General features: G+C 39.6%; 1 protein-coding gene across 1 annotated transcript in view; it reads right to left on the bottom strand.

Annotated features, from left to right (window-relative positions):
- Ccdc171 (coiled-coil domain containing 171) overlaps positions 1 to 19,340 on the bottom strand; it is a 351,463-nt gene that overhangs the window by 236,309 nt on the left and 95,814 nt on the right. The window contains exon 11 of the mRNA XM_005352686.2: positions 13,138 to 13,240. Within this exon, the coding sequence (XP_005352743.1) occupies positions 13,138 to 13,240 (103 nt within the window). The remainder of the gene's footprint in view (positions 1 to 13,137; positions 13,241 to 19,340) is intronic.

Genomic DNA, 19,340 nt, shown 5'->3' with positions numbered 1-19,340 from the left:
CTGGAACTAGCTCTTGTAGACCAGGCTGGCCTCGAACTCACAGAGATCTGCCTGCCTCTGCCTCCCAAGTGTTGAGATTAAAGGTGTACATCACCACCACCCAGCAGCTTTTCTTTTCAAAAGTGAAATTCAAAATTATAAATAATAGCTACATCATGTAAAATTACTGAGTAAATTATATCATACAGATAAACATAGAAAAATTAAGTATCTCTTACAATAAGTTATTTGTCCATATGGACTTGACATTCACTATTAATTCAGTAAGTAAGAAAAATAAGTTTAAGATCTCTGTGAATAACTTAATACCAGCTTTTATAGAAATAAACAGCAAATACACACTTAAAAATAACAAATAAATAGGGGCTGGAGAAATGGCTGAACAGTTAAGAGCACTGGCTGCTCTTCCAGAGAAGCTGGGTTCAAGTCCCACCATCCGCATGGCAGCTTACAACTGTCTGCAACTCCAGTTCAACGGGATTCGATACCGGCACACCAATGCACATAAAATTAAATTTAAAAAATAAATAAATAAATAAATGGGTACATCAGGAACACCTTATAAACTTCGATTCAAAGTAACCGGACTTCCTCCCTCCCTCTTCTGTGTGCATGTCTCTGCACACAGAAGCCAACCTAGGCTCTCACATTCTGCTCTATGGTATAGAACAGTGAACCTCCCAAAGCTGCAGGGATGGCTGCATGAAAATGAGCGGATCACTGGGATGTTCTTGGGGGGCTGGGGAGCAGCTGGGCAAAGCTAGACAAGAAAAAGGCAGCAGCAGTGACAATGTACATCTTGGACTTTGGATGGTGTTACAGATGACAGTCAAGCGGGAAGTCTAGTGGGAGTAACTAGAACTTTTATCCACTAAACTACAAATGAAAAATGACACCATCTTTCAGGGTGGGGGCAATATCAAAATTAGTGCTTCTAGAAAACCTGGAAAATAAAGTAGTGGTTCCTAACACCTCAGCATTCAACTTGCATGTGTGAACTGGCACAGCATACAAGCAGATCTGAGGAAACAGTACAGACCCAGCATGAATATGCCAATTTGTGCAGCTGCAGTAAAGTATGGTTTTAGTGTGGAGTGTGAGGTTTGGAAGAAAATGGCCCCCAAAGGGAATGGCACTATTAGGAGGTAAGGCCTTGTTGGAAAAAGTGTGTCACTGTGGGGGCGGGCTTTGAGGTCTCCTTTGCTCAAGCTTCCCTCAGTGTGACAGTCAGATGACTTCCTGGTGCCTGCACAATGCAGTACTCTCTCAGCTCCAGCACCACATCTGCCTGCACACGGCCATGCTCCCTGTCATGATGATAATGGACTGAACCTCTGAAACTGTAAGCAAGCCATCCCAAATAAATGTTTTATTTGCAAGAGTTGCCATGGTCAAGGTGTCTATTCACAGTAATAGAAAACCTTAACTAAGACATGGAGTAAGCAGGGCTACGGTGATGCACACCTTTAATCCTAGCATTCTGAGGGGGCAGAGGCAGGCAGATCTCTCTGAGTTTCAAGGCCAACCTGATCTACAAAGAAAGTTCCAAGACAGCCAGGGCTACACAGAGAAGCTCTGTCTCAAACAAACAAACAAGCAAGCAAAAAATACATAGTGTAAGCAACAGACTTCCCAGAAGCTGAAATTAAGTAACCAGTTTCCTTCAGCTGACCGAACAATAAGAAATCCTCATTTCTCTACCTTACAAATACATCATTTCTAGCTCTGTATTATAATGTAGTCTATAAAAATACTGACCAACTTCCCATTTGAGAAGGTACCATGTGTTCTACTTAGTTTTCACAAACTTGATAGTTCTGACTAGTCTGGTAAGCAAAGAGGGAACTTTTAGAATTTTGGAGAAGCAGTCCATTCTCTAAAGATTGCTATTCTCCTCTTAAGAGGTGACTTTGGACTTGCTACTGGTCAGCAGAAAATGAAGGCAAGGCCACCAATATGTCATATTACCTGATATGGACCTTCCTAAAACAGTTGGGACTGTTTCACCAACCTATAAATTTTATTTGGTCATCAAGTGAAAGTGGTACATCCAAGACTGGGCTTGAACCCATCCTGAAAGCATAAGTTAGTTGCATGGGCAAGTAATACAGACCCTATATGATAATCCTATCACCATCATCATCATCATTGCTATTATTATTATTACTGTTATTATACTGTCTACTCTCTATTAAACCATAACCATACCCTGGAGGTTTAGAAAGTTCCCCTTTCCAGATGGTCAATTAGGAAAAAAATAAACTTCAAATGTGTTTTTGGTATGCTATGCTGACACCAGTCAAAAATAGATAGCTACAAGGACACTATAACCCCACTCAAGAATGGCTCTAAAAAATAAAAATGAAAGAAGTCTTCAATGTGGGCAGAACATTTTGTAAAGGCTTGACTATTCTTTTCCTACAGTAAGAGGGTCAGAGACGTAAAAACATGACAATTTATGAGCAGTACCTAAGATATTAGCTGAATAGTCAGAGACTAGAAAAGAACATAAATATTGGTAACAGGGTTGCAAAGGAAGAATATGTGGACAGCCTTCTCCAAATAGACCATGTATCCAGCTCAACTTCAGTAGCAAACAATCTTAATAATCACAAAGAAAAAATAAAACATTCTACAGATATAAGACATCATCTTTCCCCTGACACCTGTGCCCATACTCAATTGAACCAAGGAGTCATGGCTACAAGAACGGAAGCAATCATCTACCTCAGCAATATGCACTCCAATTCACCGAGGCTCATTGGATTACCAAGTTGTCAATAGCAAAAACAAACAGTGGGTCTATCACAGGAAAGCATTAATTGGGTAAATCACCAAATACTGGAGTGCAACATAATTATGTTGAGGCATTTCCACCAGGAAGTGGACAGTGCTTTATGCTTACTAAGATACATCTGCATAAATTTTCCTTCCCTGACTAAAATGTTTCTGATTAAATCATTGTCTTTGTTAGGGTTTCTACTGTTGTGAAGAGACACCATAACCACAGCAACTCTTACAAAGGAAAACATTAGTTGGGTGGCTTACAATTTAGAGATTTAGTCCATTATCATCATGGTGGAACATGGCAGCCTGCAGGCAGACATGATGCTGGAGAAGGAGCCGAGAGTCCTACATCTTGATCTGTGGACAACAGAAAGTGTTCTGTCTCGTGGGGTGTAGCTTGAGCATAGGAAACCTCAAAGCCCACTCCCACAGTGACACAATCCCTCCAACAGGGCCACACCTACTCCAATAAAGCCATTAGTGCTACTCCCTTTGGGGCCATTTTCTTTCAAACCACTACAATCACATCTATAAATTTACAAAACACCTTATTCACTACAGTAATTCCAAACAGCATTACTTCAAAACCAGAGAAGTCATTTTATCATGTAAGAAATGAGAAAGTGTTGGTTTTCATAGAATTCATTTTTCTTGCTATTTGTCATAACTCTAAAGTATCTGGCACACACACACAAAAAATATTCAAATTTTGAAAACTCATGGTACCTGGCAGATGACAGCAGTTTTTATATGGTGTTAATACCTTCCAGGAAGAAGTGCATTTTGAACCAGCAATCAATACATGGTGTTACCTGTCTTACTGTCAGGATCCATGGGTCCTGAAATCAAATGTTAGAAATGACAGTGGCTTCCCTCACTATTACACCTCATGAGGCAGGAGTAAAGGATCTAGCTGGGTGGTGGTGGCGTACGCCTTTAATACCAGCACTCGGGAGGCAGAGGCAGGTGGATCTCTGAGGCCAGCCTGATCTACAGACCAAGTTCCAGGACAGCCAGGGCTACACAAAAACCCTGTCTAGGAATTAAAAAAATAAGGAATCTGTTTCCCTTCCCAGGCTGTGGGCTTGGATGCTTTAATTCTTAATTCTCAAGAAAGAATGCTTACAGAATGAAACACTGGTTTCATTAGCACTGCTAATCATACTGCCACCTAGTCTCCATGATGAAAACACGACAACAAAACAAAGCGAGTTCTTTCTGTACCAGAGAAGCTGGTACTTATTATCAGGGGGAAATTAGTAGTAAGAAGGACACAGAAAAAACCACAGAGAGCTTACTGCTAAATTCATGTGTTATAAATGTTAATGGTGTCAGACTTGGTAGCACATGTCATTAATCCCATCACTTGGGAGAAGGAAGCAGATCTCTGTGAGCAGAAGGCCAAACTGGCCTACACAGAGAGATTCAGGACAGCCAGAACCACACAGTGAGACTAAGCTCAAAATACAAACAAAGAGTTAATCGATGTGGAAGGAAAATTATAAGATACTGTAGATGGGAAGAGAGTAAGAAAAGATGGAGAAAATATTCTAAATGAGCCCCAAAGTAGCACTGGCTTTGTTTATTTCTGTTACTGGGTAAACACTATGACCTAAAGCAGCTGGGTGGTGGAGGAAAGGGTACTTCAGCCTGCAAGTGCCAGGCCACACTCCACCACTGAGGGAAGTCAGAACAGGAACTCAACCCAACAGCCTGCAGGCAGGAACTGAAGCAGAGGCCATGGAGGAGCAATGTTTCTCAGCCTGTTCCCCATGGCTTGCTCAACTTGCTATTTTACCTGCAGTCACCAGCACATGCACCCATTGAGCCGTCTTCCTCACCTGAAGTCTATTTACATCCTCCACTTCAAAAGCTGGGAGGTGCAACGGTGAACAAAACATCTACCACCAAGGAGATAACACAGATGAGAAGTTGACTGAACTGTTTATTCTATTTCTGTTGCTCTCTGTGTGTGAGTGTGTATAAGAGTGGTGTATGTGTGTGTGTCTTAATTGATTCATTTATTCATACATACATACAATGGAGGCTAAATATTTATCTGGTTTCCAGTACTACTGTATGTCTTCAACTTTTCTATGCACATGTATTGTTAAGTGTTACTTTAAATACAATTGCTTTAAAAATCATAAAGAACCACAAGATTGTTTTAGAAACCATAAATAAGCAGAGTCATGTTTAATATTTAGAAATTTTAGTTATATAAATATTTTCTTTATATACTATAAGTACTATAAGTATACAGTCTATAATTCATAAATATATATAGTATTAGTATATATAAGTATATATAGTATTAGTATATATAAGTATATATACTATATTGATATACACATTAGGAGAACTATAAGCTCTACAATTTAAAAAAAAAACCAAAGTTAAGAAAAATCAAAATGAAATAAAAAATGACTCACTTTAATTGAATATAATTTATATCTATGGAAAAGGAACAAAAAAGGGAGAATAATAGTGTATTTTAAAACTTTACAATGAACAAGAATCAAAATTTTTTTCTGTGAAATCCTATGACGTTTAAGTATAACTATTGTACTAGTTACTCTTCTGTTGTAATAAAACCAATATAAGAAGAAAGGGTTTGACTTTGGCTTAAAAGAGAAGCTGTCCAGATCTCCTGAGTAAATTGGGAGCATGGGGACCTTGGGAGATTGTTGAAGGGGAGGGAAAAGGTAGAGAGGGGAGCAGAGAAAAATGTAGAGCTCAATAAAAATCAATAAAATTTAAAAAAAATAAAAGGCAGAGGCTGTCCTACTGGGAAGAAAGCAAGGCAATGTGACAGCAGGGCAGGGTAAGCAGCAAGCTGGCCCGTCACATTTTCATCCATACCAGGACCACAGAGAACAGGAAGTGGGGCTAGACTATAAAACCTCAAAGCCTGCCCTAGTGATGTACTTCTTCCAGCAAAACTCTACGACCTACAGGTTACATGACCTCTGTAAACAGAACCACCAAGTTTTCAAATACATGAGCCTCTGGGGACATTTCTCATTCAAATCACTATGACTGTGAAGTAAAAATGGGGAGAAGTGGTAGATAATAAAGAAATCCCAGAAATCCGGAGGAGACAAGAATATAGGAGACTGTTAAAAATGAAGAGCGATTATAGAGCCAAATCCCTCCAACTATTTTATTGCAACCAGTCTCTATCTCTAACATACTGTGAAGAGACAGAATCAGAGAAATGGCTTCTAATGTTGGCCTCTAACCAAGATCCAAGTATCTAAAACAAAATATTTGGACGTTTTTGGGCATTCTTTGCATTAGGAAAAGTTAATAACATATGTTCTCACATAGTTATATAATACATTTCCTCTGTTGACACAGATTTGATATAGTACTGAATGTTGATTAGGAAAGTCACTCCACAGGACTTCACGAACTAAATCTATAAGACTTATGAATGACTGAGAATCGGTTTGTAATCCTCAAGTAAACTGGGAGAATGAAAGAGAGAAAACATCAGCAGACAGCATGAATGGGAACTGGAGTACGCTCCTGTAGCCACCCTCGGTCTCTGGCTACAGCACGTCCAACCGTGTTTACAAAATAATCAAAATTCTAAAATGGCACTATGGCTGGAAAATATTCTTATATGAAAGAAAGAGTCAAGGGCAAGAAAAGAAATAGTCCAGTTTGTTGTTTTTTTTTTATTTTCCTAAAAGCACTCCCTCAGACTGCCCAATCAATTCTTAGGTGACATTTATATACCTAAAAGCCTCCAACTCTGTGGCTATTTATTTTAAGGCCGTTTGTGTGCATGAATGTATATGTATTTCATGACTGCAGTGCCAATCGAAACCACAAGAGGGCATCAGACCCCGAATACTGGAGCTCCAAACCACTATACACAGCCACGTGCGTGTTACAAATCAAACCCTGGTCCTCTGGAAGAGCAGGCAGCACTCTTAACCACTGAACCATGTCTCCAGTACCCCTGTGCTACTGTTTTCATGGGTTCTTTAGTCTTTCCAAGTAGAAGGAAAAAATAGTATTTCTACAGTATTGCAAATTATTTTCTCAAGGAAGGAAAAGCTAAAAGAAAGCCTTTAGGAAACATCTACCACACTGAGGATTGAAGACTCAACCACAAAGTCTCGTGAAGAAACAATCACATCCAAATGTCTGCCAGCTCTAAAGCACAGCAAACATTGTATTAGAAGACGTGTTGTCTTTGAGGCAGAAGACTACATGGGCTCAAAGCAGAAGATAACCCTCCCCAGTCCTTCATCCTCCCCTGGGGAAAACAACGGGATTTCAGCAGTACTACTTCAGTATCAGTGGCAGATAGGAAGCAGAGTAGAAACAAGTGTCCCTGGTTAAGTAAGAGAAGTTGCCTTGTCTAATAAAGTAAGTAATCGCAGAGAAATCTCTACAATGCATCAAGAACTGCACAACTTCTAGAGGTCAATCTTCCTAGTGACTATTTACCAAAGGCTCCTAGAGACTGCTATAATTTAGAAAGACTTCATAAATAACTACATTAATAACTATGGAAGTTAAAAGGTAAAACAGAGCCCACCATGATGGCATACACCTTTTATCTCTGCACTTGAAAGGCAGAGGCAGGCAGATCTCTGTGAGTTCAAGGCCAGCTTGCTCTACATGGCAAGTTCCAGGCCACCCAGGGCTACATAATGAGACCCTGCCTCAAAACAATAACAAAAGTCAAAGTGACTTCAATATTACTTTAATTCATTCATGCTTTTATTCATAGCCAATAGCTGTTGAGTGACTACTTTGTGGCACACACTGCCCTATACATTAGTGAACAAGAGATGACTTAGGTGTGAAGAAATGCACTAAACAGTGTGTCAGAAATGTGTGGCAATAACAGGTGCTCTGGCACAAAAATGTCCAGCGAGAAAGGAGAGTGGTGTGACACAGAACATACGCGAGCATGCAGTGGGTGAGTTTAATGGACACTGGAACTCGGCCTTAAGAACAGTAGGAAAGAGTTATACTCCACCAAAACAAAAATAATATCCAAACCCTGCATCTAGAAAGAATGACCATCATAAAGATTGCTGAGGCAAAAGAATTCTTGGTGTTGTTCAAGAGCTGTAGGAGACCTGAACCCCAGCAGGCAGATTAGAAGTGAGGTCAGTGGATAAGAAAGGACAGAAGCTGATCATTGCTAGCACTTTGGCTTCTACGTGAAATGCAAAGCCTGCACAATTTAGAGCAAAGAAAAACCGTGCTCTAACAAGTTGTTATCTTCTGGCCTTACTGAAGAATAATTGACTGTGAGTTCAGGTTATACAATGATTTGTTGTATGTTCACACTGTGAAGTGATTCTCACAATCAAGTTATGTAGAGAGAGCCCGCCTTTTGGGGGCAGGACAGCTCGGGCAAATGTTTACTTAAATTGGGGCGCGCAGATGCTGCAGCCCGTTTTCCTGTTTCCTGTTTCGGTGCATTGCTGGAACTCTGGTTGCATGAGTGTGCTATTTACATTAAAGTTGTATCAACTTATACCAATTTGTCTGTATTAATCTGATCCGCCTTCATTTGACGCCCAACGTGGGGCTAAATCCACTTAAAAACCTGAGAAGGCTTAAAAATAAGGGAGAGAGAATTTAACACAGATTTTTGCTGTTTGTTGGTGGCGTGCTGTAGAGAGAGTTCCTGATTCGACAACAGCAGCAGAAAAAACGCTGTGTCATTTTAAAGCGCAGCTTTTTGGGGCTGTGCTGACAGCATGAACTCTGGCTTTAAAGCATTTTAATGGATTTTATGGGACTGGATGTTTGTGTTCCCGCTTGGGATCGAAAGGAGAGTGCTCAGAGACCGTGCTGATGGCTCAGTGCTCCAGCCTGCACCTGGGCAGATGGTAGAATCAGGCTTAGGCAGGCGGAAGAGCATGGCGGATTCCTGCCGACATATAGAGATGCTTTCAGACTGTGCAGTGCTCTGTGTGTCAGATTTGGCTGTAACTTGGATGAAAAGAGTTTCTGTGCTGCACGCTCAGTCTCAGAGTTAAACTGCTGACTATGGCTCCAATGTGGACTTGCTGTGTGCCTGAAACTGTGCTCAGCTCAGGGGCACCAAATGGATCTGAGGCAGAAGTGGCTGCTCCATGCTGAACTGTGCAGGAACTGCTGTAATTACCATAATAATAGTGTAGTTAAGGTTTAGGCTTGGCAGTAAACAGGCAATACTGTATTACCCCTACATGGTGCAACTTAAGTTTTTAAGAACTGCTTAACATTTTAAGAAATGCTCCTGGATAGTAAAAAAATGTTACAGATTCACAATAAAACAGATTCAGACATAAAAGACCACACGGTTGGATGAATGTATGTAGGCTTGAGAGAGAGAAGAAAAAGAATATAGAGAATAAAATTAATGGTTTTAAAAAAAAGGTAAAGTCTTTAAAGAGACAGAGTACAGATAATTAAGAGATTAAAAGAAATAAAGAAAAATAAGCCACGTAAAAATGGGAAGTTCACAAAGAGTCTGGATTATGTACATTGTGTTTTCTTTAAAATTTTTGACTATGAAGGAGCTAAGTACAGAGAGACATTTCATTACATGGGCTGCCAAGCTAAACCAAAATGGATATAAGGGTATTACGATTTCAAAATTTGGGTCTAAGGATATGATGCTTTGGAAAGGGTCTTCTTTTGTTTTCAAAGAGGAGCAGACCCTGTGGATTTCTTCTATCCCAGTTTGGTATGATAGACCACGACCTCCCGAAAAGTTGCTGTGAACATCTTCAAAAAATTACTTCACTCAACTGCCAACTGAGATGACCCTGGCACACAGGTTATACCATGAAAGACCTAATTAACGACGCCCCCATTCAGCAGGAAGCAGTTTGGAGAGAAAAAACTGTGCCCATGTTCCCAAAATATTGTTTATAAATGTTCTTTTACATTTAAAGGGGGAAATGATATAGGTATGAATAATTTGCATTGGTGTGGATTTTAAGGTCAATTTTGTTATATGTATATGTATTTCTGCTCTTGATTAAGGTATTGTGATTGTGTAGTTCATTTTTAAAAATGTAATGTATAACTAGGAAATATAGGTTGTTAATGGATAATCATTGATAATAATCAAGCTTGTAGTCATGTTAGTTAGATTTTCTAACTTCATTTTTCTATTTATTATTATTGTGGGAGACACACACAGGCCACAGTGCATGTGTACAGATCACAGGACAGCTGGGAACCTCTTCTTCCAATGTGGATTTCAGGGATTGAACTGAGGTCCCAAGGCTTCTGAAGCAAGCACTTCTCACTGGCCCAATCATCTCATTTGAAAGAGCAAGTTTTAGACAAACTATGTAACCTCATCTCTATATCTCAACTACAGATTACTTTTCCTGAAATCCATGGTATTAAATTTAAAGAAACATTTAGGTGATAAAGGAGATAGAACCACTGCCCACTTACAGTAATAAGCAAAGGAACTCTGGGAACTCTTCCCAACTAACTGATAACCATTTGTTATATGTTCTAATAATGTGCCACCATCACAAGGTGAGAAAGTATGCTTTTATCTGAATAGACTTTCTCTCAGATGTTCATATACCTAGAGATAAATACTTTGTAGGGATGAGACAGAGAAGTCCTCAAATGGTATAGGATATTTTAATGGTTCATATTCTTTGTAAAATATTAACGGAATTACTTAATATTTGACAGCAATTATTGAAAACATCTGTTGTAGGGAGCTGCAGACTGCGTTCCTGCCACCCAGCTCCCGACCACCTGGCTAGCTTATGCCCCAAAATAACAACACACAGAAACTGTATTCTTTTAAACACTGCTTGGCCCATTAGCTCTAGCCTCTTCTTGGCTCTCATATCTTGCCTAACCCATAGTTAGTATTCTGTGTAGCACCAGTCTTACCGGGAAAGATTCAGCATGTCTGACCTGGTGGCTTGCTTCATCGCGTCTGCCCTGGAGAGGAGCAACATGGCATCTGCCTCACTTCCTCTTCTTCCCAGCATTCTGTTCTGTTTACTCCACCCACCTATGTTCTAACCTATCAGGCCAAGCAGTTTCTTTATTGATTAACCAATGAAATCAACAGATTGATATATGACACTCCCACATCAAACATCTCAATATCTAATAAGCATCTACTTAATTTTAATGTTGGATATTTAAATTAAAAACTGCCATGCAGTGATGGTACACACCTTTAATCCCAGCACTTGGAAAGCAATGGCAAGTGGATCTTTATGAGTGTGAAGCCAGTCGGATCTACAGAGAGAGTTCCCGGATAGCCAAGACTACACAGAGAAACCCTGTCTTGGAAAAAAAAAAAAAGCAGACTTTAAAAAATAAACAATAGTAATCCAACCTGAGCTAGTATAAGCAGAAACAGAACCCAAATAAGAATAAGAGTACAGGGATGAAACAGATCCCAAATAGGAATGTGAGTCACAACAGCTCACCAGAAGACAATCTATTAAAGAGATTACTAACAGAAATGGAGGCAAGCATGACATGCACCAAAACAGACAAGCTGAAAACCAACTCTCCACCTAAGCCTAAATGGTCCAGTGAAGGCTCACTGTCATTACCGTCTACCAAGAGCTCCACCTGCTAAACAGGGTGCAGGTACAAGGTGCAGCTAATGGAAGGAGAAGCTACTTCAAGGGTGCACCAGAACAGATGGGGAGAAGAAATAATATCCTGACTTCTTTCTTCTCCCACCCCTTAAATCCACTATTAGTACCTACTATCCACACTTAATAAGAAGGCAAAGGTGCCCAAATGATGAAGCCAGCCTCACACAGCACAAGGCAAAGCATGCACAGAGGAGAATGGACCCAGAGGACAAACTGTCCAAACCACAGTGCCTCTGTGCCAATTCCTAATTCAGCCACAGGCCTCCTCTGGCATGTATCTCCTATAATATACAGTATATGCATGTATATAGAAACTAGAAGTTTAAGAAGCTACTGGGGGCAGTAAGATGGCTCTGCAATAAAAGCACCTGCCACCAAGTCTAATGCCTGAGTTCTATCCTGGGACCCACATGGTAGAAAGAGAAACAAAACTCACAAGCTGTCCTCCGGCTTCCACTGACATGCTATGGCCTGTGTGCACATGCTGTACATGTACAATGTGTAACACTTTTAATTCTTTCAAGATTTATTTATTTAATTTGTGTTTTTCTGTATGTGTGGAAGTAGACTTATGGACAGTTGTTAGTCGCCATGTGGGTGCTGGGGACTAAACTAAGTCCTCTGGAAGAGCAGCCAGGGCTCTTGGTCTCTGGACCATCTCTCCAACCCCCATAATTCTTTATTTTAAATCATTGCTAAAATATAAGAATGAAAAGTTATGTGTGAACTTAACAAAAATCACAGCTAAAAGCATGAAAAATAAAACCAAACTGAAAAAGGAACAGCATACACTAAATTTCTAATAGTTCACCAGCTGAGAGACCCACAGGTCATAAGCTAAAGCCAAGGAGAACAAACTTCTGAAAGATTCCATTTCCTAAAGAACTCCCTTTCTAAACCACTTTTGATGGCTATTTATGTGTGTGTGTGTAGATAGATAGATATAGATTGCCTTAAATAATATATATAAGTAAATATATGAGAATTTAATTTTATGTCCTTTTTAAAAGACTATAGTCACATCATAAAAACAACTAAATAAACTGAGACAAAACCGGGGGAAGTAAAAGTTTCAAGTTAGAGCTACTGTAAGCATTCATGATGCAAAAATCACAAAACAAAATAAGAAAGCAGATATTGTAAACAGAGTGTATTAGCTAGTTCCAAAAGTATTTCTAGTTAATATTATTAGTTCTTAGTTATGTGCAAGTGGATGAATACTAAAGCAAAAAAGTATTTTAGCTGAGCACTATTATCTCCAAAGCACATACATGTACATGTGAGAAGAGGCTCAGAAAGCAACAGTACAGAGCACGCACTGCTACAGCCTGTGTCCTACATAACCTTTGGAATGCATGACCTTTAAGTTGCTGAAGGTTGCTTCGGAACTTGGCTCGGTTTGATGGAAACATCTGTTCCCCTTGCAGGTATACTGTAAGGACTCTTCTCTCGGTTGGATTCAGAACACAGCAAGTGAGCCCTTGTCTGTCCAAGCATACAGACTTCAACACCTGTAAATCAAGTTCTGAGAGGACAACAGCAGGTCCACACTCCGTCACCCTCTCCCAGCCAGCCAGGCCAAGAGACTGCTGTGAGAACTGCTCCTATCATGTCATCAAATCAAAGCATGTGGAGATGAGGGACTACGAGAGGCATCTGCAGAATTCCCAAACTGCAGCGACTTTGGACCATTGACAGATGCATCTGTCATTTTATACCTTCAACTAACCTGATGTCCACTGGGCTGACAGAGTAAAGCTGTCCAAGACCGATTCCAATTCTTTTACGTTATTTTCACATGTCTCTACTAGGAAGGCCTGGTGCTTCTTAGCCTTTTAATTAAGGAAGAAAAGCATACATAATAAGGTTATATATTGTAGTAGCTGTAGATTTTATTGTGAATTTATACAGCATAATTAAATCTCGACAAGCTAATAATTGCCCAATTCAAATCCATTACTAATTACTAATAAACTCTGTCTTATCATATTTTTACTTGGCCAAATGTGCAACTGTACAAAGTCTAGGATAATAATTCACTGAGAATTTAGTGCCTCATACTTCTTAAGTACTTTATAAGCACTGTAAAGGCAAGAGGATCTCCATGAGTTCAAGGTCAGCCTATCTATAATCCCAGGATATATCCTAATTCTAGGATAGCCAAGGCTATTAAAAAAGAGAAATCCTGCTCAAAAAGAAAACAAAGAATAACCTAAGTACTTTATACATAACAAATCTTTCTATCCTTAATACAATGCCATGACAAGAGATAAGAATTTTATGATAATAAAACTGAAACAGGAGTCTATAAAGATGGCTTCATGGGGAGGTGGTCACGGCACAAGCATGTGGCCTGAGTACAGATCCCTAGAACCCTTGCAGAAGCCAGGTATGATGGCACATACCTGCGACCTCAGCACTGGGGAAGCAGAGACAGGAAGATCCTAGGAACCCACAGTCGCTAGTTTACACAAGCCCACAAGCTTTGGGTTCACTAAGAGACCATCTCAACAGATAAGATGGAGAACAATAGAGGATCTCACACATTGTTGACCTTTGACCTCCACCTGCATGAGCATGGGTGAGTGTGCACACATACACACATGTGCATATACAAAGAACAAATGAATAAATACTATTTCTAAACTGAGAGAGAAAATGTAAAGAGCATTGTTTTAAAGAAACAAAAGAAAAAACCCTGCTTCCAGTCACAAGGCAAGCTGTCAGAAGACAGTCAAGAGTAAATGCAGTCAAGACCAATAAATCTAATGCAGAAGTCAAGTGATGGCATTAGCAGTGAAAGGGGAATACTAGCTACAACGAAGGAAAGCTCTGCAGTCGGTAGAACACCCCGGCCTTAGGACACACACTAGGTTACATGGCACTCACTAGACTCCTCCAATAAACGGAGGAGTAAGATTAGGCCTGAGGATTCAAACTGAAAGAAGTGGTGGGAATAATGGAGGTCAAGGCCATTCAGGCTACCGTTGTTCTCTAGCTTTCTTGCCTCCTTGCATATTGGTTCACTGTTAGAGGGAAGAGTGAAGAAATCACTACTTACTCAAATTCCACAAAGGAGACAGAATTCATCCCTAGTACCAACACGATGCCTGGGAAGTAACAGGCATTAAATGAATATGTAAAAATGAGCAGAAAGCAAGCAACGTAGAGAGCAACGAGAGGCAACTGAACACACTACTGCAAAGCCAGGGCAAGTCTGGGAATCACTTACAGCCACTGTCTGACATTCACCTTTGGAGTGTTTGATGGAAAGGGAGAAGAGCACACACAGTCTTCAGGAGCTCCAGCATCTCTACCAACCAAAAAGAACAAGAGAAGGGGGAAACGGGACAGCATAATATCATGAAAAGGAAGTTTCAAGGAGAGTTGTCAAATATGTTCAATGCTGCAGAAAAGCCAAGTAAATGAAGACTAAGAAGGATCCACTGGGCATGGAGGTCATTATCAACTTTAAAGAAATGTCTTCAGCTACAGAACAGCTGTAACCCAGACTGAAATAAATAGGCTGGAGAAAGGATAAGTCTGATATTTTTTTCCTAATCAAGTATAAGATGAATAAATGGAAACAGAAACTTCAGAAATCTCTTTTGTGATAAAAAGGAAAGAAAAAGAAAAATAGTTGGAAAGTAGAAGGGGTCAAAGAAGAGTGGTTGTTTTTAATGTGAGAAAATGTAAGTCTACTTAAAAGCTGATGAGATCACTACTAGTGAAAGAATGCTTACATAAACAGAACCAACAGGATGGCTATGACAGGACAAAATCACATCTCAGAACACAACACCCCTCTAGTCACAAGGGAACTGTTCCAAAGTTTCAGGGGATGCCTGGAAGCAGACAGCACTGAGACAAATGGATACTATATTTTTCTGTACATATATACCTTTATTTATAAATTAGGCAGAGCAAGAGGTTTATAGTAATAGCTAAAGTAGAACAATCATAATAACAGGTACTATTATAAAAATCATATCAATATGGCCCTCTTCTCGCAAATGTCTTACTCCACCTCCATTTTTTACTTAAAGGGTTGCAGTCTGAAGCTTTTTGTAGCCTGTCTAAATTGTCAGTATCACTACTTTTGTGCTTGGGAAATTATATTAAATGAAATAAGGGTTACCTAACACAAGAGTCTGTGATATTAGGATGAGTCCACCTGGTTACTGGGAGGGGGACAAAGGGTTAGCAGGCAGGTAGTGTACATATAGCATGGCTGTCCCATTGTGTCCTTGATTGGACAATGTAAGAAATCGTCATTCAGATGACTTCATTCAAACTCGAGAATACTTCTTTTATAGAATTTCCCAATCAATATTTTTGAACTATAGTCAGCCTCAAATAACTAAAACCACTAACCACAGCTACTAGGGAAGTACCGAGCATTAGGGATGTATAGCGCCAGCCTAGTGTACTCAAGGTCCTGGATTCAACACACAGCATTGTAATAACTGGGACTGGGCTACTGTACATGACAAGCAATAATTCCGTATTCAGAGCTTTGCTCAATTGCCACCTCAGAAAAGCAGCCTTCAAATCCCTGCCTACGCCAGCTTCCTTGACCGACCTTCACAGCACCTATCACAAGAACACTGTTTTCAACATGAGGAGCTCAAAGAAGTCTCAGGAACAGGGGATTATTTTTGTCCTCACCAATATATACTTAGCACCAAGAAATTAAGTGATCAATTGACCTCTTTTGTGTGGTCTGGAAGTACCTAAGTTAGAGTGAATCGTTGGACTTACATTTCAAGGAGAAATCCCACTGGACACAGTACAATGCTTTTTTTTTTCTGTCCTGCTAAACCTTCTATTTGCTGGTGTCATGCTGAGAATTTTACCAGCCGTATTCAGAAGGACACTATATGCAGCTTTCTCGTGCCTGTGCCTGAGTTTGTTACAGTGTGCTATCACTGACCACAGAATGAAATGTAAAGTCTTTTCTCTCTGGTTCCTTTAAGTGTTTTTATTAATTCTTCTTAAATGGTTGGGATTTATCAACAAAGCAATCGAGTCTATGCTTTTCCTTTTAGGATCTTTTTCTAATTAAAAACTTAAACATCTTACGTGATTTTCTATCTCTTTTTATTTTGGTAATTTCTATCTTTCCAGAAGACTGTCTATTATAACTAACTTACCTAACTCATTAGCAAACAGATGTTCAGGGTATTATCTTATAATTATTTTTATTTATTTATATTTTTTCTCTATGGTTTAATAATTTGATCTCTTTTTATTTTCTTAATGAATCTATCCAACTATTGTCATTTTAGCTATGTTTTCACATAACCAACTTTTGGTTGAGTTCCTTTTTTGTTATGTTTTGTTTGCTTGTTATCTTTTGAGATAGCATTTCTCTGTGTCACCCTGGCTGTCCTGGAACTCACTGTATGGACCAGGCTGGCCTCGAACTCAAGATCTGCCTGCCTGCCTGCCTCGGCCTCCTGAATGCTGGGATTAAAAGTGTGGATTTCCTCTATTTTTAATCTCTTTCTTTTTTTTCCTTTTCTCTTTGTTTCTTTCTCTACTGGTCTGAGGTTTGGTTCAGGTCTTTAGAGTAGGATGTTAGGTTCCTGCTTTGAGAATATTTCTTCTTGAACACCCCTCTTTTGCCCACTACCATCCTATGAAGTTTGGTATGTTTTCAAAGCATTTCCTAATTCCTTTGATTTCTTTTTAACCTATAAGCTACTTGAAGTGTGTGCACTAATAGTCTTATATTTGCTAATTTTTCCTATATGTCTTCTAACACTGATTTCCAATTTAATTCTATTATATTCAGAACCTTCATATAGTTTTTTCTTTTTTCTTTAGGCAGTAGTAAGGACTGACCGGGTTTGTACATGTGAGGTAAGTTTCCTATCACTGAGCTATATCCTTAGACGAGTCTCTATAATTTTAATTCTTTCAAGTTCACTGACTTTTCACATAGCCTAGGCTAACAGTGTGTGCACACAAGTTTTATCTATACTTAAAGAGTGTGCTATACCACTGATGTAAGTGGTTCCACAGATATCTATAAGGTCAAATTTGTTTATGGTACTGTTGAGTCTTTAAACTGCTGGTATTATTCCTACTTGGGCCACTCACTACTGAAAGTAGTGTACTTGGGACTGCAAATACAACGCTGTTTCCACATTCAGTCAGGTCAGACTTTGTTCCACATATTTTGGAGCTATGTCACTGTGTGTGTGTGTGTGTGTGTGTGCGTATCATTGCCCATTTACCAACAGCAACATTTTTATTCCAAAGACTACTCTGGTTGCTATCCCTCCAGTCCCATGGGGTTGTTGTGTGCACTATGTTTTATCCTCCATTATACTGACACATATATTGTATTTGACACTCAACAAAACTTGTGTGTGATAAAAACTGTTAGGGTTATTTTACAAATGAGCAATCAGATCACAGGAATAATCACTACAGGTCACACAGCTGCTTTGACATGGGGATGGCATTAAAACTCCGTTTAATCTGTCTCCAAAATGTGTTCTTTCCTGCAAAAAAAAAATTAAATATCAAGTGGATCAACATTTTAACCCCAGCACTGTGGAGGTAATGGCAGGTAGATCTCTAAATTCAAAATAAATGTGGTCATGAACAGAAAGTTCTCAACAGAAGAAACACAAATGGCCAACAAATATATTTGAAGTATTTAATACCCTCAGCCTTCAGAGCATAATAAAACTACACTGAAGTACAGAAACTGTTACATTACCTCCTTTCCTGTCCTCTTTCCAAACCCTTCTCATATGCCCCTCATTGATCTCTTTCAAATTCATGGCCTATTTTTTTAACTGTTGTTACATGATGTGTGCATGTTTCCAAATATATAAATACATCTCTCAGTCTGTATAATGCTGCGTATGTGTCTTCAGGACTCACCATTGGTACTGGCTAACCTTAATTAGTGTGTTCTTCCTTGGAGAAGACTCTTTCTCCTCCTCTCAGCACTCTGTAGTTCTTTCTATAGGGTTGAGGCCTCCTGAGCTTTCCCCATCCACATTAGCACGACGACTGGTTCAGCTCGTGTGTAGGCAGCCACGCTAAGAAGTGTAGCTTCCAACATTCCTCGGATACGCAGCCTCACTGAAAACGCCCTGGCCCTCTGGCTCTTCCCATTCTTCCACCCCTCTTCTAAAATGACCCCTGAGCTTAGCAGCAGGAGCTGTGTTGTAGCTGTGACAGGTAGGGCTGGGCTCCACAACTCTGTGTTTTGACTGGTGTGCTTTCTCTAACAGTCTCCATCTGTTGCAAAGAGAAGTTTCCTTGATGAGGGGAAGATTTGGAGCTAGGTACCTCAGATGAGAGAGAACGTGAGATGTTTGTCTTTCTGTGTCTGCGTTAGCCTCACTCAATATGATCTTTCCTAATGCCACCATTCACCAGCAATGCTTGAAGACTGATCTCAGCTGGGAGGGGGCACTGACATAGTTTCATTTGGTTAATCTTTAGCAGCCTGAGGAGTTTCCCTCAGCTTTAGAAACCTTGAATCCAAGAAATATTTTTTTAAAATACTTTTTTTTAAAAAACTACTTGAAAGGGCTGGAGAGTTAAGAGTTAAGCAGTTAAGAGCACTGGCTGCTCTTCCAGAAGACCCAGGTTCCATTTATGCCCCCAAATGGCAGCTCACAGTCATCTGTAACTCTAGCCCTAGGGGATTAAATGCCCTCTTCTGTCCTCCACGGGCACAAGGCACACAAGTAAGTGGTACACAGACATATATACAGGCAAATATTTCAAGATAGGTAGAGAAATAATTTTTTAACTTTCTTTTATTTACTCTTTGTGTCTTTGGCATCATGAATCTTGATTCCATTCATATCCCCAATCTTCATATCCACCCTCTGCCCTTGCTGAACCCCAAAATAAAATAAAATTTAAGAGAAAAAAAAAGAAAAGAAAAAAAAAAACCTC

The sequence above is a fragment of the Microtus ochrogaster genome, chromosome 10 (genome assembly GCF_000317375.1).
Source record: "Microtus ochrogaster isolate Prairie Vole_2 chromosome 10, MicOch1.0, whole genome shotgun sequence".
Classification (NCBI taxonomy): domain Eukaryota; kingdom Metazoa; phylum Chordata; class Mammalia; order Rodentia; family Cricetidae; genus Microtus; species Microtus ochrogaster.
The sequence above is the reverse complement of the archived record's forward strand: the minus strand, read 5'-3'. Positions and strand labels throughout refer to the sequence as shown.